The sequence below is a fragment of the Spermophilus citellus genome, assembly GCF_964194105.1.
Source record: "Spermophilus citellus genome assembly, chromosome: 3".
Classification (NCBI taxonomy): Eukaryota; Metazoa; Chordata; class Mammalia; order Rodentia; family Sciuridae; genus Spermophilus; species Spermophilus citellus.
In genome coordinates, this window is record NC_138184.1 from 24,772,234 (window position 1) to 24,793,644 (window position 21,411).

At 50.9% G+C, this 21,411-nt stretch overlaps 2 protein-coding genes across 4 annotated transcripts in view; one reads left to right on the plus strand and one right to left on the minus strand.

The window, feature by feature from the left end:
- Positions 1 to 5,282: 5,282 nt before the first annotated feature.
- CSRNP1 (cysteine and serine rich nuclear protein 1) lies at positions 5,283 to 16,630 on the plus strand. The gene is made up of 5 exons (XM_081286774.1): positions 5,283 to 5,469; positions 11,930 to 12,156; positions 13,614 to 13,873; positions 14,326 to 14,640; positions 14,734 to 16,630. Exons 2-5 carry the CDS (start codon positions 11,967 to 11,969, stop codon positions 15,712 to 15,714), a joined length of 1,746 nt encoding a protein of 581 aa, XP_081142900.1. The 5' UTR covers positions 5,283 to 5,469; positions 11,930 to 11,966; the 3' UTR covers positions 15,715 to 16,630.
- A 2,084-nt stretch (positions 16,631 to 18,714) lies between these two features.
- The window catches only part of TTC21A (tetratricopeptide repeat domain 21A), a 35,147-nt gene continuing 32,450 nt past the window's right edge, over positions 18,715 to 21,411 (minus strand). For all 3 annotated transcript variants that reach the window (XM_081286626.1, XM_081286625.1, XM_081286624.1), the window contains 3 exons: positions 20,750 to 20,870; positions 20,520 to 20,587; positions 18,715 to 20,439 (listed from right to left, as the gene is read on the minus strand). In XM_081286626.1, the coding sequence (XP_081142752.1) occupies positions 20,362 to 20,439; positions 20,520 to 20,587; positions 20,750 to 20,870 (267 nt within the window). In that variant the 3' untranslated portion in view covers positions 18,715 to 20,361. The remainder of the gene's footprint in view (positions 20,440 to 20,519; positions 20,588 to 20,749; positions 20,871 to 21,411) is intronic.

Below are 21,411 nucleotides of genomic sequence, written 5' to 3' on the forward strand. Positions count from 1 at the left end.
ATAAGAGAAAAGATGCCAATTAAAACAGTAAGATTCCTGTTTCTCCTATCAGATTTTCAAAGATCAGTATATTTGATAACACCAAGTGTCACTGAAGATGTTGAGAAACAGTTTCCCCAGAGACAACGGTTAAGAGTGAAGTCAGTACAGTTTTAGGGAGGATGATTTGGCAATAGTTGTCCAAAATCTTTTACCCAGAATTCAACTTCTTGGATCTTTAATTCACATAACTACACTAAGTTTTCCAATTTAAAACCAGATGCAGTGGCAGACCTGAAGTCTCAGCTACTCAGTAGGCTGAGGTGGGAGGATCACTTAAGCTCAGGAATTTAAGACCAACTTGCAATACATAGTGATACCATCTCAAAACAAAACAAAACAAAAGCAAGCCGCCAATGACTTGGGATGTTGAGGCAAGAGGATCACGTTTAGAGGCCAGTCTGGGCAACCTAGTTGGAGCCTATCTCAAAATAAAATAAAGGGGTAGGGATGTAGCTCAGTGGTAGGATGCTTGCCTAGCATGTGCAAGGTCCTGGGTCCAATCCTCAGCCCAGCAAAACAAACACCACCACCCAAAAGCTGTTCAAGATATGTGCTTGAGCTGGATGGGCATGGTGGCACAGGCCTGTGGTCCCAGCAGCTGGGGAGCCTGAGACAGGATGATCACAAGTTCAAAGCCAGCCCCAGCAACTAGCAAGGTCCTAAGCAACTTAGCGAGACCCTGTCTCAAAATACAAAATACAAAATAGAAAATAAAAAGGGCTGGGGATGCAGCTCAGTGGCTAAGCACCCCTGGGTTCAATTCCTGGTACCAAGAAAAAAAAAATGTGCTTGAAGACAGCCTTCTTTCCTGGTTTCTGTTTTCTAGCGTCTTAGCTTAGTGGGCCTAAAAATTGATGCACAGGGGCTGGGGTTGTAGCTCAGTGGTAGAGTACTCGCCTCACATGAGTGAGGCTCTGGGTTCAATCCTCAGCACCACATAAAAATAAACAAATAAAAATTCATGCACATAAGAATCAAGTAGAGGGGCTGGGGAGATAACTTGCCTCTGCCTTGCATGCACAAGGCCTTGGGTGCAATCCTCAGCACCACACACACACACACAAAGAATCAAGTGGAGGACTTGTTAAATCACAGGTTGCTGGGCCTTCACTTCCAGAATTCCTGATTGAATAGAGCAAGAGGAACCAAGGAAAAACACTTTAACCATAAATTGTGTATGACATAAGATAAGGTTAAAAATTTGCATGTGGATATGTTGAAAAAGTGTTTTTTTGTTTGATCCCCCAGATCAAATTAAAACTTCAACCTCACCCAACAACCTCTTATGTTTAACATAAGAGCTAAAACTATAAAATCCTTAGGTGAAAAGTAACATGAAGTTCCTTGTACTTGAGAGCCATGGTGGAATAAATTCTTACTCATTTGTGGTAAAATACGAATATTTGGTCTCTGTGCCCAATTTCTGATAGAGTTCCTGAAAACCTGTGGAATTTCCTCAGTGATAGAAATATCTTGTAATTTATAAGGAGCCCCTTTTGATCACACCTGGGCTTGTGCTAATGAGGTGATTTAGGCTAGGTTTCCTAGATAATTTCAGGATGGGGCTGGTCACCAGAAGGACCAAAAGTGATTTAGAGCGAAGTCTTAACTCTACCCTCTCAGTAAGGGGTTGGAGATTAAGGTCTATAAAAATTCTCAAACAGCAAGATTTGATAAGCTTCTGGACTGGTGGACACATTCAGATCTCCATACCAGGAGTGTGGCACAACCCAACTCCACAGGGACAGAAACCCCTGTGCTCAGGACACTTCCAAATCTTGCCCTATGCACCTCTGCCTCTGAGGGATCCATTGTATTCTTTTCAACAAACTAGTTAGTAAAGCATTTTCTTAAGTTCTGAGAGCCCATTCTAGCAAATTACCAAATCTTAGGAGGAGATCACGGGAAACCCAGATTTATGTCTATGTCTGTCGGAGTAAGCCAGGAACTTGTGACTGGTGTCAGAAGCTGAGAGCTCTGCATACTTCTGAAAAGTTAGTGTCTGAGAAAGTGTCCAGAGAAACAGAGAACTGGTTGTTGGTGTGGGAAAACTCTCCAAACCAATAGTTTCATTTAGATGGAAAGAAATTCAAACAGTCGGACCTGATCTGCAGACTCTTCTGACCTGGAGGTAGACTTATGGATGGAAAGCACGGTTTCCTACTCATAATAATGGCACTAATATTGTCTCACACACACACACACACACACACACACACACACACACCACACACTCACTCCGCGACTCCTCCCCCACTTTTTTTTTTTTTTTTGTCTAGGTAAAACAGTAAAGTGAACAAATCTTAAACCTGACTTTTTACATGTACACCCATCTGACCACTACCTAGATCAATACATAGAACATCTCCAGCATCCCACAAGGCTCTCTTGGACCCCTTCCCCAGTTTTTAAACCTCACTATGTTTTCATTTGTTCCTATAAATACATGGAATTGTAATTACTATTCTTTCATGCCTGGTTTCTTCTATTCAATACGACTTTTTAAAGATTCATGCATGTTATTGTAGGAGGCAATACTTTGTTGTTTTTCATTGCTGAGTACCATAACATTATATGCTAAGTCACAATTTGTTTCTACTCACTTATTAGTGAACATTGGGGTTGTTTCCAGTTTTTATTACACATAAAATTGCTATAATATCCCTGTAAATGTCTTTTGGAACATATAAGCACCTTGCTTCTCTTGGCTATACAGTATATCAAGGAGTTTATTACAGGATCATAGAGTTACCTGTGCTTAACCTTAGTAAATGACTGCAAATTGTTTTCTAAGCCATTGTGTCAATTCACCTTCCCAACAAAAATGTCTGGCAGATCTGGTGAATTCTCCACCTTGCCATATTTGGTACTGTTAGTCCTTTCAAGTTTAACCTTACTAATAGGACTATATCATTAATTTTTAACTTCTTATAATTTTTATTTGACTTATGTTTTTATTTACCTAAAATGGGTGGTCCGTGGATGCTGAATGTTTGAGAAATGTGTAGGACTCTTCTAAGTATTCAGAAATTCCCTGAGGATGTGTGGGTGTGCTTTTGCCTATATATGTGCCCCAGTCACAAATGAATGCCGCAGACCCCACCCTCCTGGCCTCAAAACAGACCCTTCCTTTCCCCATGAACAGGAAGAGTTTAGTTGGGATCCCAGGGGAGATGTTTCCATCACCAGCAACATCTGGGGAACATCTGGTGAGCCTATCCCAGGACAGGGAGATGCTTTTATGGAGAAAACACATCACTTATTTGATTGTATTTTCCCTTAATCTCTTTTCTTCTTCCTGCTCCCCAATCTTAAATCCTCACTCCATTCTTTGCCAACTCCCTGCCCTGGTTTTCCCATTGCAAACCTAGGCAGCTGGAGAGACCCTCATTAACTCTAGTGCTCAATCCTGCCCGTTCCCTGATCAGCAAGCAGTCCCTTCCAGAAACTGAGTCAAGGAATGTTGCAGCTCTTGGGTTCTCTGGTTTAATGCTTCCATTTTACAGATTGGAAAGAGGTAGTCAGGGACAGAAACCAGACCAGAATGCCACTTCTAGGTATTTCAGACACTACTTTTCTGCAGGATGCTTGCACTGAGGATTGGAGGCAAGTAGGAAGGCAAGCAGTGGAAAGGATTCCTTGGGACCAGCAAATTCTGCAGCCTATAGCCAGGGAGAACACAGCTGAATATCTGGGCTGGGGGTGGGGGTAACTGCTCTGACAGCTGAGTCACCTTTAGCGAGTGACACTCAACTCTGTAGATATTAAACTCCTTCCTGAGCAGTCTCAGCCACACCATAGATTTCATACACCACTGTGTGTGTGTTGAGAATTCCTCAATTGCCATCTCCAGCCCTGTCCTCAAGAAGTCACTGGAAGCTTGATTCCAGCTGCCCAGACACCTCCCCCTAAGAAATGCATCTGGAAGGACAGGAGCTATGTCGGCCCCTAACCTGTTTTCCTCTTGTTCTCTCTGGAAAGTAAAGGACCATCGATAGGTCCTAGCCCTCTTTTTTTTTTACACACCAATGGAAGAAGTGGGGCCCTCACAATCATCTCCACTCCAGATGCCGTCCAGGAGGACAGAAGGTCACCCCCACCCCCACCTGGAGGAGGGTGGAATGGAATCCTGAGGGCTGGGCTAGTCGCTGACAGTATTCATCTAGGACAGTCAGAAGAACCCAGAATGCAGCGGGAGCAGAGCTGGAAGGGGGAGGGTCAGGCTCCCACGAAGGCTCCCTGGAGGAGGCAGTGCAAGCAGAGAGCCCTTAAAGGCGCTGGGATTCAGGTAAGCAGAGAGAGGGCCAAAAGGCAGTTCAGGTGATAAGGAGCTGCTGCAGCAAGGGTGTGAAGGTGGGAACCTCCAGGTGCTGGATAGTATCAGGACTGGTGATTGGGAAAAGGAGCAGGGAGTGGGCTCCTGGACCAGTAGTTGGTTGCTGGGCACACACATTTTCCTCTGCGCAAAGGTACTGGGGAGAGTTGGCCCTGAGTCAAGGGAGGTCCTGGCGGGAGCAGAAAAGGCAACAGGCCATTTTAAGTGGCCAAGGTCTGGCCCGGAAGAAACCAGCTTCTCTCCACTTTTTTAAAAGAGGGGGATGGGTGGGGGTGGGGAAGTTGGTTCTGAGAACCTCTAGTCCTGGACTCCAGCAGGGGTAGGGTCTCAGGCCCGGGGGCAGAGGTGAAAGTCGGGCCCTCGGATGATTTCCTGTACTCTCCCTCCCTACTCCTCTTACATCCCGGAGATGGGTTCATCTCCAATCAGTTTACTTTTCTGGCGGATCTGGGGGTGGGTGGTAGTGTGGGGGCAGAAGAGTTAACGCTTAGATTGGATTATAATAGACTGTCTCCGGTGGAGTGAGGGTAGAGGGCGTGTAGGAGGCCTCCCTTCTGCTGTCTTGTCCCAGGGTCTTGCGAAGTTTCGCGAGACTCCTGGCCTCAGTCTACCCTTCTGCAACGGTGCGGTGGGGTGAGGTGGGCATCTTTACGAGAGGGCTCTCCCAGCCAGGACGGTCGGCACCTTGAGGACCAGTGCAAGAGGGCGGCGCAGGCTCGGGGAGGGTTGGGCGGAGAGCTGCAAGGCGCCGCCGCGAGGTCAGAGTCCGCCGGGAGGCCCCACGGCCGCTGCGCCGGCTCCGGGCGGGGAGGAGCGGCGCCTCCGGGGCGGGGCCGCCGGGCGGTCTGGCGGGAGGCCGGGCGTGCGTCAGCGCAGTGAGCCCCGGAGTTTTCCACTGACGAGGAGGGCGGAGCGGCGGGCGGGGCCCGGCGCAGCCAGTCTCCCGCCGCCGCCGCAGCCGCCGGACGCGCAGAGCGAGGGGCGGCTTGACCGACGGCTGCCCGGCGGAGCGCAGAGAGTCGCGGCGCGGGGAGCGTGCCGGGCTGGGACGAGGGTCGCGTCGGTGTCCTTGGCGAGCGACCGGCTCTCAGGTGAGTGCTAAGGGGACCCGAGACCGACTGGACGGGACTTTGGGGAGGGGGCATCCGGCGCTAGTGGCAGTGCTGCTCCGGCCCTTGCTATTCGCTCTCGGGCAACCCAAGTGGGCTCTGGGGCTGGGGGCTGCCCAACCCGGCCCGAGTCCACGGCTTGGAGCCGGGGAGGCTGGAGTCGTAGGTTTTTCGCTCCCCTCCCCCGCCCCAGTTGCCCCGAGATGTCCCGGCTCCCAGAACCGGGTGCAGGTGGCAGAGTGGCCAGGCGCGCGCGTCCGCGGGTGAGTTTCCTTTTGACCCCGCGGCCTGAGAACTTTTCAGAAGTTTCTCGCGTGGCCGGAGCAGGTGACATTTGTCGCCTTTCTCATCGGGCTCCCCCCGGGGGAGGGTGCGGGAGCTGCGGCGTGTGCCGGGTGATCCTGGCAGGCGGGGGTCAGGGAGGGAGTGGAGGGATGAGCGAGGAGTGAGGCTTGGTGAGTCACGGACCCCGGGAGGGAGGAGGAGGGATTGTGTCGTACGCTCACCTGTTTGTCAGTCACCGTCACACTCGGAGGCCACCGCCGTGAGTCACGGGCGCAGCTATACCGGCCACCCGCGGGCACACATAGGTCCTCTCCCACGCACTTCTACTCCCTCCTCTGCACGTACTTCCTCTCCGTCCTCAGTTTCCCCTCCCCGGGGGGCCTTTCCCCGTCACGCACTGTTGAGATGCCCACACCACAGCAACAGCCATACACTTAGTCACTCCTGTTCCCGGCACAGTCACACAGCCATAGCCCACATTCCTGACACCAGAGCGTCCTCCCCAGCTCTCTCACTGCCCACCCAACACCTCCACTCAGAAGTCGCACAGTCCTCTGAAGCGTAACTCATCACCCCATGCCCCCAAATCCTCCATAGCCCTGCCCTCTTATATCTCCGAATCCCAAAGTCATCAGGCCCACCCCCCTTTCTTCTCTGTTCTTGTACTGTCACCTCACCTGGCCCTGGCTTCTCGGTCCAACAGGTCACACCCCCTCTAGTCCCGGTGCTGAGCCATCTTTTAAGAATGCAAATCTGGTATTGTCACTCCCTACTTAAACCCTTCAGTGGCTTCCTGTGCCCTCAGGATAAAGCCTGCCCTGTAGCCCTGGCTTTGCTGTCTCTTAAGTTGCCCCTCCTCCACTCACCTTTTTGGCTGTTCCTGCTCCAGATCCTCACCCATACTATACCCACTCTCTTGAAGAACTCTCCCTACATCCATTTTCCAGAGAAATCTGCCTTTACCCCTTCTTTTCCCTGTGATTCTTTCCCTGCATGGCCCTTTCACCCTCTCCATTCCATCACCCCACACTGATTGTCCCCATCCCCCAGCTCACACTTCTAGAGGACAACATTTGTTGTAAATCTTGCCCCCTGTATGACCAAACACCTACCCCAGTACTTGACTCATTATGGGAGCTCAGTAAATATTTGTTGAATGAATGAATGAATGAATGAATGAAGTTAAGGAGGCCTTGGCTTAGGTGGAAGGAGCTGTCACTGTCAGGTGTAATTTCCCTCCTGCAGAAGCAAGTGCCTTAAGTAGCCAGCAAACGTTTGGCACCTACCCAGTGCCAAGCCCTGGAGGCTAGGCCTAGGAACTGTCCCCTCCCCCAGATGACTTTCAGAGGGATGGGTGGGGGAGGGGTGTGCCCATGCTTCCTGTCTGCTGTCTCTGGGCTGTCCAGACAATTTGTTTCACTTGGGACCAGAGGTGCTCTTAGGTGCTTTTCCCCTGTTCTAGGAAGTAATTCTTGGGGGTTGGGGTCATGTGACCCCAGGTGTTTGGGAGTGGGGGTAGCTGGCCAAGGCCTTCAGTTCTGAGGTTAAAGGACACATTCTTCAGATTCCTGGAGGGGTTGGAGGCGACTAAAGGTGCCCCCTCCCTAATACCAGCTCTGGCTGGGAGCTGGGGCACTGATGGGACTGCTGAGGTGGACAGAGGAGTTGATGGGACTTTTTAGAGGTCTTGAAATGTCCTTCCCCAAAAGCCCTGGGTTGCTTGGTGCCAAGAGTGAGGTGGCCTTCCTTGGATTCACATAGTGCAACCTGAGTGTGTAGTTGTGGCCTGTAGGCTTGGGAGACATTCTCCTAGGCTGCCAGTGCCTGTGTGTGGTGGCTGGAGGGCTGCCTGATTCTCAGGGCCCAGTCAGATCCCGGAAGAAGCCTGGTTCTCTTTGATTCAGGGCCTGTCTCCCGGGGCTCCTTGGGGGTGTGGTATTTCTGTCTGAGCCAGCTCCCTGGGAATTTCTTTTCCTTCCTCCAGGACCCCAGGAGGGGGGTTGTGCTCACCCTGGGAACAGTGCCACGGTCAGGATCTTGATTCCTGGGGAGCTGCAGAGGGCCCCTCCCCCACCCTCTGACTCACTGTCTGACACTTTTCTTGGACTCTTTCACTATCTTTCATTCCTTTTTCTGACTTGGCTTCTCCTTGTTTCTGGCTCAGTCTTTCCATCTCATCTCCTGCCTCTGCCTCTCTCAGCCTCTGAATCCCCAGGTGGGACAGAGGAACTGAGATCCAGGAGCTCTTCCCCACCTCCCCAAAGGAGTATCAGGGAGATGATTCTCATTTCATTCCAGGTCTGCAGATCCTGCAAGGGGCTCATCACTCTTGCCTGTAGTGGGTTGTAACCTCCCTATGACTCTTTTCCTATCTGCAGCCTTGGAGGCTAGAACCCCCTCACCTTAAATCCTTCTGTGGACATTCCTGATGGCAGAGCCCTGGTATCTGGCCTGAGCTGCTTCCTTGACATCTCTTCATCTGTTTACTCTTGGGGAACAGGGGGCCTCCTGTTAGGCCTGTGTTGGCATCACCTGCAGTTGGACCTTCCCTCTCCAGTCTTTAGGGCCACATTTAAGTGTCATTCTTGCTTGAATCCTCTGGCACTGGCCAGAGGAGGAACATGTGGCCCTCTCCTAAATTAACTGCCAGGAGCCAAAGGTCACATTGAAAACTTGTGTGCTTATAATCTGTTTCTAGGTCGATTCCTGATACCAAGGGAGCTATCTGGTCAGTTTGGACTGCTATAACAATGGCATAGGCTGGGTGGCTTAGACAAAAGAAGTTACTTCTTCTGTTTCTGAAAGTGGGTGGGTGCAAGTTCAGGGTGTCAATCTGATGAGGAGGGTTCCTTTTCTGACTTGCAGATGCACTGTGTCTTACTGTGTCCCCACATGGTCGAGAAAGAGGTCATCTCTGTGTTTCTTATAAAGGCATTATTTCCATTCATGACCTTATCTCCCAAAGGCCTTTAAGCACCATCACTTGGGATTTGACTTCCAACACAGGAATTCTAGTAGGACACAAATATTTGGCCTTCAGCAGGAACCTAGAGAGGCAGGAGGTAAGAGTAGGGGACTCTGGAGGTCCCTTTGAGGATAACTTCTGAAAGAGAATGAGGTTGGGTTGTTCCAGTTTGTGCAAAGGCCGGGAGTTGGGCAAGGGCATGGTCCGGTAGGGGAAATGCAGGTTCAGCTGGAGTACAGAGAAGAGCCATAGGGAGACTGCGGGATGAGGCTGGAGGCCAAGCAGTGGCCAGCTCTGCTTCAGCCTCTTAACTGATCCTAAGGTCAAGCTTCCCCAGGGGGAGCTACAGCAGAGTGGTGCTCTGCAATGGAATGGCAGGTGGATCTTTGGATTTACATGGTCATTCTGGCTACAGAACAAAGAATGGTTGGGTGGAGAGAGCAGGAGCAGAAGCAGGGGACGTGTGTAGTAGTGATGGGGACAGGGAGGTGATAAGGGTAATAAACTTTATTTATTTTAAGTGCTAGGAATTGAACCCAAGGCTTGAGCATCCTAGGCAAGTGCTGTACAGCTGAGCTACACCCTCAGCCCAGACTTTTTAAATTGATGGTGACCTACATAGAATGCATACAGTATACACATTCCACATGTACAGCTAGATGAATTTTTAGTTTTTAGGCACCCCTATCACCATCAACCAGAGCACAACAGAGAACATTTCTAGACCTCACAGGAAATCCCCTCGTGACTCTTCCCAGTGTGTGCCCCTCCCTCCCCTGGAACCACTATTCTGACTTGTGTAATCACCGATGAGTTTTGCCTTTTCTTGAACTTCATGATCAGGATTTTGTTTCTGGTTTCTTTGACTCGGTGTAATATCTGAGATTCATCTGTGTTGTGTGTATCCAGGAGCTCATTCTTTTTTCCACACATTTACTGAAACACTTATCATTGTCCAAGAACATGACTTGTATTGATTCCTATAAACCTTCTAACCCTATGAGGTTTTAAGACAAAAGAGTCGGAGGCACAGAAATGTTAAGGAACTTGTCCAGGATCACCCAGCCAATTAATATCCAAGGTAGGGTTCAAAGGCAGGCAGTCTGGTTCTGGAGCCAGGGTTTTTAATACAATGCTGGGTGGCCTCCAGGATACCTACTGAGTCTGTGCCTGACTTTGTGTGGAGTATGTGAATGTGTATGTGAACTTCAGGACCCAGGGCCTGGACGTAGATGAAGGGAGAGGGAGGAAGGAGTTGAGGATGGCTGCAGGTTTCTGGCTTGAGCAACTGGGTGGGTGGCAGTGCTGTTACTAAGATAGGGAACACAGGAAGAGGAACAGATGGTGTTGGGGGTGGGGGACAGAGACCAGGGTTCAATTTGGGGCCTGTGGAATTGTATGTTTCCTGGGGAAGGCCAGGCATAGAGAGTGGGCAATTGGTGGTGGTGAGGAGGGGGACGCCGTCCTCAGACCAGGCACGTGAGGCATTCAGCACCCTATAGATGGCACCTGGAATTTGGGGGAAAGGATGGTGTCTCCCCACAGGGGCAGGAGGTGTGGGTGCTGTTGGTTCATGTGTGTGCTTCTGTGTCTGAATATCTGTGGTCTCTGTGTGTGTGCATGTGTGTGCCTGGCTCTGGATTATGAGTTCCCCCATCTCCTGGGAGAGCCTGCAGGTCAACTGGGAGCTGGGTTGTTTTTGTTTGTGGTTTGACCCTGGGAAGGGGGGTGCCAAGCCTAAGAAACTACCCCCGGAAACACCTGTGTATCCTCTTCCCCCAGGCCCAGGGTGGGGGGCTAGCCAGGGAGAGAGATTTTCTTGCTTCTCTCATGCCTGCTTGACAGAGGCTATCCCTGGGATGGATTTTATCCAGTTAATTGGTTCACAGCACATTCCCTAGGTTCAGGGACTGGGAGAGGCTTGGGATAAGGAAAGTGGTGTTTGGAAAGGACACCTGAGTAGAAGAGACCAAGACAGCTTTCTGCTTGGTTTTTCCTGTTCTTTCGTTTCCTGTGATGGCAGTGGGGGTGGGGTTCCCTAGCCCTAGGGCCTCAGCTTTGTTTCCCCTTCCTCCAGGCCGCCTCCTGGGGACCCAGCCCTGAGTGCCATAGGACGGGGCCAAGGTAGCCGTGAGCAGCCCTGGAATTGAATCCTCTGGGGGTTCCTCAGGCAGAGGGGCTACACTTGGCATTTAGGGCAGAGAGCCCCAGCCCTCTCCACTCTGAGGCCAGGCTGGCTGTGACGTCTCTGGTTGCATTCCACCGAGGGTTGAGGTCTCAGTGGGGAAGCACAGTGTGTCCTGGGGTGCTGCACCTCAGAAGCTAAAGGGGAATAGTAATTTCCATGGGAGGTTCATTCAAACAGTTTAAAACATTGGAGTAGAAGGCAAGATCTTAAACAGTGGAGTTTAAGATCAAATGAAGGTTCCCTGTCACATTAAGCCTGCAGGCAGGGGACTTCTCTCCTGCGGGATGGGGGTTTCTGAGGGAAAGTCTGAGAAGTTCCATCACTGGAAGGGAGGGGCTCAGGAAAGTCCTCCGTGTGGGAATGGGGGCCATCAAAGCCAGCTTTTCCCAGAGTGCCTGACCCTGGAAGGAGGGCCTGGGGCTTCCTGTGTGCAGGCTGGTGGGTATGGGGGTGTGCTGGAGAAGAGGAAGCAGTACCACCTTCTGAGGGCCCTGTGGGCTGTGGCGCGTGGCTGGGTTTCGCACACAAAGGTGCACAGACGGGAGCCCCCATGAGTCACCCCTGCAATGAGTCAGCCCCCATGACTCCTGTCCAGGAATGGTACAGCCGAAGTCCATCAGTCCATCTGTTGGTCTGTCTGCTGGTTGCCCTTGCTGGTGTGGATGTTGTGGGTAGGTGGGTTGTAGAAGGTGGTGGGGAAGATGCCAGGCGGTTTCCCCAGAAGGCTTTGGGCAAAGGTTGTGGGAGTTCAAAGGCATCAGGATATGGATTTGTTTGGAGGAAGAAGTGCTGTGTCTTGTGCTGGGGGTAGGGGGCCCTCCTGGAGACTGCTCCTGTACCTAGAGCTTCTGGCTTGGACAGGAGGGCCAAGACCTAGCTCTGGGACACTTGGAGCAGAAGTAGGAGGAATAGTGATCGTGGCTGAGAGCCTGCCTTCTGGAACCCTCTGCCAGGGCTTGCTGTTACCACCTGCCCGACACTTAACTTTCTCATTCCCATTCCAGGCCGTCTGTCGCCAGCCCCTAGAGCACCTCTGCGACCATGACTGGGCTGCTGAAGAAGAGGAAGTTTGACCAGCTGGAGGAGGACTCCTCCTCGTTCTGCTCCTCCACCTCCTCTGACTGCGTCTCTCGTTCCTGCTCCCCAAGCTCTTCAGTCTCAGATGAAGAGAGCCCCTGGGGTCAGATGCCCCTACCTGAAAGGGACTTCTGTGGCTCCCAAAGTTTTACCCGTGAGTCCTCTCTTCCCTGGGAACCCCACTCTACCTTTTCTTCCTTCCTGAAAGGTGAATTGGGAGGTCAGGTTTCCAGGGCTGTAGCTCCCTCACTTGGCTTCCTATGGCATCCACTTCAGGGGCTAGCTTGATTCACCTTTGACCTTGGGAGTAGTGACATCCAGGATGCAGCTCCTTGGAGTGGCCCTGGGGCCTTCCCACTGAGCCCCTCCCTTCTGTTCCAGTTTCGTTTCTCCAGTGTGCACCCTGCCTGCCCTTCCTACAAACCCAGTTGCTGGAGTTCCACACCCGACACATCTCTGCCGCAGGGCCTGCCAGGCCAGTCCCTCTCTTGTCAAAATGCTGTTTGTCTTTGCCTGAACACACTGCAAGAGGGTTTTTTCCAGGTTATTTTCCAAGCTTGTGTAATTCTGATTCCAAATTGATAAAGAGGACTGGGGATATAGCTCAGTGGTAAGAACATTTGCCTACTATGCACAAGCTCTGGGTTCAGTCCCTGGCACTGAATTAAAAAAAAAAAAAATCCAGCTTTCTAACTGATTATCTTAGAGCATTGTTTCTCAAGCTTGTTTTTCACTATTGCTCCTTCTACCTCCAAGGAATCTTTTAAGACGATTTTTTTCCTAATCACCGCCTCATGAAATTTTAATAGCACAGATATATGCTGCGTGTGTGTGCATTGTACACTATGATTTTTAGCACATAGACTCTAACAGTACAAAGTCTTTTAAAATTAATGTATTAGCTTGAAATATGGAATTGCCAATATTTGGTTTATGAAAATAATAGACCAATATATGTATTGAATGTATCAATATGTAGCTTAGGGATCAATATACAATCAGTAACTTAAAAGGGAAGGACTTTCTAAGCCTGTTGCAAAACAGACACTTTGAAGGAAAAAAATCAATATGTATTTTTGACTACATAAACCTTAAAAAATTGGTTTGTGTGGACTGGGGCTGTAGTTTAGTGGTAGAGCACCTGCCTAGCATGCACAAGTCTGTGGGTTATTCAATCCCTGGCACTGCCAAAACAACAACAACAAAATTACATGAAGTGCCATACCAAAGGGATGACCAAAATATTTGCACAGAGAGGTTGAATAGATGATCATTATCTCCAATTTCATACATAAAGAGTTCCTACAAATCAATATAAAATTGTAAAAGGGACAGGTAGATGACTGATAGTAATGGAAAGACATTCAACCCTATGAATACTGTCACTTGGACTGGTAAATGACTTCGAGCCAATGTTGACATGGGTGTTTGTTCAGTTTTACCAGCTCCAATCCCAGCCAGGCTGGCTTCTAAATTCAGGTCCTTTTTTTTTTTTTTTTTTAAGGAGGGTAGAGAGGAGATGCGTGGGGAGAGACAGTACTTTGCACTCTTCCTCGAGGTGATACTGCGCTTCAGAGAACTAATCCCACCCCTTCCCTGCCTGTCTTCCAGCTCGGTCCATTTTGAAGCGGGCTCCTCGGGAGCGCCCATGCCGTGTTGCCTTCACTGGCATCACTGTCTTCTACTTCCCACGGTGCCAGGGCTTCACCAGTGTGCCCAGCCGTGGTGGCTGTACTCTGGGCATGGCCCCTCGCCACAGCGCCTGCCGCCACTTCTCCTTGTGTGAGTTTACACAGGAACAAGCCTGGGCCCGGCGTGAGAAACTCCGCCAGCATTTGAAAGAGGAGAAGCTGGAGATGCTGCAATGGAAGGTAGGGAGACCTGTCCTCATGGCCCGTGCACTCCAGCTGCTCCTGGAATCCTAGCAGCTGGGTGCCAGTTTGCATGTCATATGTGGGCAAATAGGTCTGTGGACTCTGTGATTGGCCTAATCAGACCAGATTATCTGCAGACACAGGGAAAGGATGGTGGGTCCAGGTGGACTGAGGGCCTGGTGTCTGACCTTAACAGGGAGGAGGATGTGGAATTTATGTTGTTGGGGAGTGGTGGTGGTGTATGTGTAATAGGAGAGGGAATTTTGTCCCTGATCTGGGGATTGATAGGACATCTCTGCAAGATGCCCTAAGGGCAGTGTCCTTGCTTGTTCTCAACACCATATCCACAGTGCCCAGCACACAGTAAGCGCTTTGGACATTTGTTAAGTGTTCGTTTTAACATTTGTTAAGTGTTCGTGCCTCTCACATTTCCTCTCCCATGGATGCAGCTTTCCGCCTCTGGAGTATCTGAGGGGGAGGCAGGCCTGCCACTTACAGTGGATGCCATCAATGATGCCTCTGTGGAAGAAGACTTGGCAGTGGCTGTGGCAGGCGGCCGGTTGGAAGAAGTGAACTTCCTACAACCCCACCCAGCTCGGCGGCGGCGTGCTCTGCTGCGGGCTTCTGGTGTGCGAAGGATCGACCGCGAGGAGAAGCGGGAACTGAAGGCGCTGCGCCAATCCCGTGAGGACTGTGGCTGTCGCTGCGATAGGGTCTGTGACCCTGAGACCTGCAGCTGCAGCTTGGCGGGTATCAAATGCCAGGTATGGTTGCTGGATAGGGCTGGGCTGGGGAGGTTGAGCCTGGGGTTCTTGCACTCCACAGAATTCTCACTTGTGCCTCCACTTTCTTTGCAGATGGACCACACAGGGTTCCCCTGTGGCTGCTGTAAGGAGGGCTGTGAGAACCCCAACGGCCGTGTGGAATTTAATCAGGCGCGTGTGCAGACCCATTTCATCCACACACTCACGCGCCTGCAGCTGGAGCAGGGGGCTGAGAGCCTTGGAGAGCTGGAGGCCCCTGCACAGGGCAGCCCAGCCAATCCTGGCGAGCAGGACATGGTGTCCTCTTTCCCGCTGGCCAGCCCCCCAGCAAGCAGTGAGCTGGGAGACAATAGCTGCAGCAGTGACATGACCGATTCTTCCACAACATCTTCCTCATCAGGCGCTAGTGAGGCCCCAGACCACCCCACCCATCCAGGCCTGCCTGGTCCTGGCTTCCAGCCAAGCATGGATGATGACAGCCTGGCGCGGATCCTGAGTTTCAGTGACTCTGACCTTGGTGGGGAGGAGGAGGAAGAGGAAGGGGGTGTGGGGAACCTGGACAACCTCAGCTGCTTTTACCCAACTGACATCTTTACTGGTGACCCTGGTGGCCTGGCCAGCTGGACCCTCAACTATTCTGGCACTAGCTTTGTGCCGGGTATCCTGGATGAGAATGCCAACCTGGATGCTAGCTGCTTCCTAAATGGTGGCTTTGAAGGGTTGAGAGAAAGTAGCCTCCCTGGCACCTCGGTGCCACCCAGTGTGGACATTCACCAGAGCAACTCAGTGGACCTCAGCCTGTCTTCCTGCGACTCCTTCGAGCTACTCCAGTCTCTGCCAGATTACAGTTTGGGGCCTCACTATACCTCCCAGAAGGCGCCTGGCAGCTTGGACAACCTCGAGGCATCCCACGGCCCCTTGCCTGGCCTCTCTCCACCGGGGGATGGCAGCACTTGCTTCCTGGAGTCCCTCATGGGCTTGTCTGAACCAGTTGCCGACGCCTTGGCCCCCTTCATCGACAGCCAGTTTGAGGACACTGCCCCGGCCTCTCTGGTAGAGCCTGTGCAGGTCTGAGGTACTAGGGTACCTTTCTCCTGCCCCAAGAGCCCTGTTGCTGCTTTTTTTGTGATTTGGGGGCTCCCCAAGGTCTGTATGTAACAAGTTTCCTATTGGCTGGCTCAGCCACGGGTATGTGGGCACTCCTGGTTTCCACGAAACACTCTGAATTTATTTATTTATTAACTTTTGTATGCTGAAGAGAGCGGGAGGGGCTTCCCCCCCTTTCAGTGGCCTGGCCCCCCCCCCCCCCCACACACACACACAGTGCTCTTCCACCACCTCAGCATGGGCCAGGAGGAGAAGACATGGCTCTCCTGGAGCTTCGCAGACCTCTTTTCAGTCTCTGTATGATATTCCTTAGCCCAAGGACAGTGGAACGGGGCTCATCAGCCTCTTCGGGCTTTTCACGCCGCTCTGAGCCCTAGACCCATGGGGTGGCTAGATCCTCTGGACTGTGAAGACTGTAATTTATTTCCATAATTTATTTGGAGACTGAAGCAGCTTTAGCTGTGCCTCTTTGGCTGGTAGGTAGTGCTGGGGGCAGGGTCCCTTTTGTCCTGCATCCTGTCCTGCCTGGGCTTTGGTGTATACCAGGTGTGGATGCAAGCCCTGTGGTCTCCTGTTGGTTGCCTGGTTCGGGGATGGCTGTGTAAGCAGGTGCTGGGCTGGCCAGCTGTGACCAAAACCCCCTTATGCCTGCCCTACCCAGCCCCTCTGCTTCCTGCCCTCCGATCGACTTTCTCCCCTCCAAAAGGCAGTGGCCTCTGTTCCCAGCCTATAATATAGGATAGGAGGGGGAGACTAGATGCCCGGAAAGGGCAAGGGACTTGCCTTGGTATGAACACCACCCTGCAGGGCTTTGGGGCACTGCACTCCATCCCAGCCCACCATGTACCCCAAGGCCAGTTGCTAAGGGGTGGCTCCTTAGGGCTTTTATGCCCTTTGTTTGCTGATGTTGAATTATGAATTTTGAATTTTACATTAACTTTTATATTGTCCCTCAGTGTCAGAAGTATAATTTATTCATTTCTCTGTGTGTCTGTGCCAAGAAAGCTAGGCTCTGGGCCTGCCCCTTTGCCTAGGCATCCTTGCCAGCCTGTGCTGTGGGAACACATTGTACCTGAGCTGACAGGTACCAATAAAGAGGCTCTATTTTTAACGGTGTGGTCTGCATTATTGGGATGGGGAGCTGGGGTACACCTCCAGGAGCCAGTGGAGAGGGAGGGGGTGGCCTTGGAGGGCAGTGTGGACACTGGGGCCGTGTTGGGTAGGTGGGGCGCACATAGCACACTGGGCCTCCTTCCAGACAGGACAGTCGGCTTGGAGGCAGGAAGCCAGCTGAGAGGCTGGCTGGGCAGATGGTGCACTGTTCCTTTTGAATTAACCCATTCCTCCCCAGTGGTCATTTGGGGTAGCAGTGGGGAGCAGCAGCAGGCCACTCTTCTGGAATGGGGCTGTCTATTTTGGGTAAGTGAAAGCACTGAGCTAGGGCCTGGCCCGGAAGGTTAAGTCACCCACCACCAGGTTGGAACAGGCATTGAGATGTGGCTGGTGGAGGCCTGGCGTGGAGATGGGCTCAACAGCTGTGGCACCAGAAGCTGCAGAGCTTCATCCATCTGCACCAACCAGACCTGTCTGACCTGTCCCCAGCAGCTGAAGTGGGCTGTGGGCCAAAGGAGCAGGCTGCACCCTGCCCCAGGGAGCCTTTGGAAGCATTTCACCCTCTCCCTTACAGATGGTAATGATTTGTACAGGTGCTGGGAGGGGGACCAACCAAAAGACCCTTTTCGTGGTCTAACCCTCTGCCTCTTGGTCTGCGCTGGGCACACTCATGAGCATGACCCAATATGACAGGTTTGAATCCCAGCTTTTCTATTCCCTAGTGAGGTGACTTATGCAAATTAGGTGCTCTGTACCTGGGTGTCCTCAGTACTGTGCAAATAACATTGCTCCTTTCATTAGCTTGTTAAGTTCATATATGCAAAACACTTGGAGGAGTGCCTGCAGCATGCAAGCCTGTGTTTGCAATTTCATTTTGTTTTTATATTTCTGTATATGTTCCCCTCTTTTTGCCAGTCCTATCATCCTTTGGGTGTCTGTCTCTTCTGGACATGCATGGGCATGACCACATAATAATGGCCATTAGAAGAATGGCTTGGAGTCTGGCCTGTCGTGGGGCAGCATGTCCTTGTAACCAGTTTAGCCAGAGACAGCCCAGCCCTTAGGCTTCCCAGGATACAGCACCCTTGTACATTCAGTTGTTCTGCTTCCTCACCCTTCAATGTTGCCTGCAGATGCTTTTGCAGACTGCTTCAGCATGCATGATCCCAAATCCTGGTCTTTCCATGGGCTCTGAAGCATTTCTGACTATCCAGGGTTCTGGTGGCAGCTCTCAGCATCTCCTGCCTAGAAGCCCCTAAATGCTCCTGCTCCAGATTCAACTCATGTTGGATTGAGGCTTGCCCATTCCCTTCTAGGGCCACAGTGTTACATCTTGAGGTTTTTTTATTTGTTTATTTTTGAGATAAATGAAGATAACTTGTGTTTTACAGCCACAAAAAAGTATGGCTAATGCACACTCCTTTCATAAATAATTCTCCAGACAGACAGACCTGCCTCTCAAACTTGTCCCAACAAAACTGGGTTGTAAAGCAGGTCACAGGAAAAGGGACTGGGGGGTTTTCCTAAAGGAAAGATGGCAGTAACCCGGGGAGGGCATTCCAGAGCACCAGCTCACCAAGAGGTCCTGCACATGATCAGTACTACATTAGAAAAAGAAGGTTTGACAGCCATCAAGGACAACTGACACTTTTCTAAAAGGGACCCTTATTTGCTCACCGTTCCCAACCATAGTCATTAGACAACTTCTCTTGAAAATTCTACCCCTCTGCTTCCTGGATGTTTCTTTAAATCAATTATATGGGCTGTTTTCCTCTCTTGGAGGTGGTCTACTCCACGTGTCTGGTGCACTACTTTCATTTCACTAAATAAACCCTTTATACTTTTCTAAAAATATATCGATATGCTTAATAGTTAGACCCATCCTATGCAACAATTTTCATGAATTCTTGAGTTTGTTGTGCTAGTGACTCTTCTGTTATATAAACACATAGTTATTAAACCGAGGGCTGGTGTGTAGCTCAGTGCTAGAGCACTTGCCTACCATGAGTGAGGCCCTGGGTTCCATCCCAGCACTACAGAAATAAATAAATACATTCATTCATTAAACTTCAATATTGGCTACATACATCATTGGCAGAGAGTTGTACTAAGATTTGGGAAACATCTAGTCTAATTTCTTGCACTAAAGGGGGACACTGAGAACCAGAGAGGGGAGGGGTTTGGGGAGGTCACATGGGAGATCTTAGGCCTCCCGAATTCAGAGTTCCTTCCCCTGAGGCTGGACTGTCCCATTATTACCATCCTGAAAAACAGGAAGAGTGGTATCGGGAGCCCAGCAAAGGTGACCTCTGTCACCCTCTTGCTAGTTACAATTTCATTATTCATCTGAATAGGGGCCACTGCATTTGCCCCCTTGGGCATTAAAAGGATTCCTGGGGGATGCATTAGATGGCAACATCTTTTACAAATGCTGAAGTGGGTATTATTTTTTTCTTGGAATGTATTTTCCTATTTCAGGTAAGAATAATCAGATTTGTCCCAAATTGGTGAGGATCAGCAGATGCTCCCTGAAGACTTGGGGAGGGGGTAGGGACAGAATGCATGTGACAGGGTGGGACAATAGCCCTTGCAGACCAGCAGACCCTCTCACCCAGGTTTCAACTCTCGAGGAGGACTTCTGTACCTGAGTCTCCTGTCTGGGTCCATTGCCCAGAGTATCCTGGGCCCATTCCCCGTGGAGACTCACTGGGTAGCATGGCAGGGAGGAACAGTGCTTCTTTAGCTCCAGAACCAGACAGAAGTGGGGAGGCATTTAAAAATAGCTACAGGAGCTGGACACAGTGGTGCATGCCTGTAATCCCAGTAACTCAGGAGGCTGAGGCAGGAGGATAAATAAGTTCCAGGTCAGTCTCAGCAACTTAGCAAGACCTTGTCTCAAAAATTGAAAAGGGTTGGCGATGTAGCTCAATGGTAAAGTGCTTCTGAATTCAATCCCCATTACAAAAAATGGGGTGAGGGAGTGGATATCTGCCCTCTCAAGAGTCTAGTATTAAAGTAGGGCCTATTATAAAGTGCCCAGTGAACAAAAGCTAAGCCAACTGATGTCTTTCTTCCCTAGAGCAAAATTACTCTTTGGACCTTAAAAATGAAAAGCTTTGAGTTGTGTGTCTTGGCGCATGCCTGTAATCCCAGTGCCTTGGGAGGCTGAGGAAGGAGGACCACAAGTTCAAAGCCAGCCTCAGCAACTTAGTGAGGCTCTGTGAGACCCTGTCTCAAAATAACAAATAAAGACAAAGGATGTGACTCAGTGGTTAATTACCTCTGGGTTCAATCTCTAGTACAAAAAAATAAAAAAGGTAAAGCTTTGGGTTGCCTTTCAGGTCCATTGAGACATGATTCCAAATAAACCACATTCATAATAGAAATAGGGAAGAATATGTTATTTTCTGAATTTCTTCTCCAATAACCCACTTCCCACCCCCTCCAGGAAACTGCTCAAGGTTTACGGTTTCCATTGGCCCAGAGTCCCTCCGACCACAGCTAGATCCTCAGCGATCCTTGGGCTTTTCCCAAAATCTCCTCTCTGATCTTGGGGTAGTTGGGGTGCTCCATGAGTACCTGTACCAAGAGAGAATGGGTACGCAGCATCAGGCAGGGGTCCTGGCCACTACCCCTCCCTGCCAACGTCGGTGGCTTACACTGTGGCAGACTTCAATGGCTTCCACAAATTTCTTGTCCTTCAAGTAGTTGAAAGCAAGTTTGAAACCTGCACAGGACCAAGGAGAACACAGAGGGTGGCAACCTCATGACCCCAGGACCCCTTCCCCCAATACCGAGGGTACAGGCCTTGAGTTCTGGGGTCAGGTTGGGGGTCCTGTGATGCCCTCCCTCCCACACCAGCTCATGTGCATCTTGGCTGCTGCCTTACCAATGGTGGGGTTGGCATGATGACTATACTTCCAGGCCAGCTCGTAGTTGGTGGCTGCGTCCTTGTAGGACTGTTCCTTCTCCATGATGAAGCCCATATACTCATAGGCCTTGCAGCAGGACTGCAGGGAAAGTGGGTCAGCACCTCTGTGGAGGGGAAACCAGTGCCCAAGTGTGGTGTGGGTGTGGGACCAGAAGGGGGCGATGGAGGGAGGTGAGCTGCATTAACCCCAGCTTGCACAGGGACCCCAAGGGTACCCTCAGCTTTGCAAGGGGTTAGCTGTGTGCCCTCCTCACTGCCACTCCAACGCTGGAGAAGCCCTCTTGTCCCATTATTAGTTTGGTTAGTGGTGTTCTCAGATCCAGCAAACCTCTCCAGCCCTGACTGCACTTCTGCACTCCCTTGACCCCACCAACAGCTTCTCTCTCTCTCTGTCTCTCTCTCTCTGTCTGTCTGTGTCTCTCTCTCTCCCATTTCATGTTTTTTTCCTCCTTTGGGAATAGTCTGACCCCCCTGCACCTCCTCCTGCCTGGCCTTGTCACTGGTGTTGCTAATTCCAATCCTGGTTTGTTGCCCACATGCCCCTCGCCACCTGTTTTTTCCCATCCAGTTCCTTCTCAGCATCTCCTCTGTCCCTGAAGCCTGGGCATCGCTCACAGCGC

What these genes read in the sequence shown, in the direction of transcription:
- CSRNP1 (XM_081286774.1), top strand. Translation starts at nt 11,967, where the DNA reads ATGACTGGGCTGCTGAAGAAGAGGAAGTTTGACCAGCTGGAGGAGGAC. An exon ending in TGGAGATGCTGCAATGGAAG is followed by an intron (nt 13,874 to 14,325) that starts GTAGGGAGACCT and finishes CCATGGATGCAG; the next exon opens with CTTTCCGCCTCTGGAGTATC. An exon ending in TGGCGGGTATCAAATGCCAG is followed by an intron (nt 14,641 to 14,733) that starts GTATGGTTGCTG and finishes CTTTCTTTGCAG; the next exon opens with ATGGACCACACAGGGTTCCC.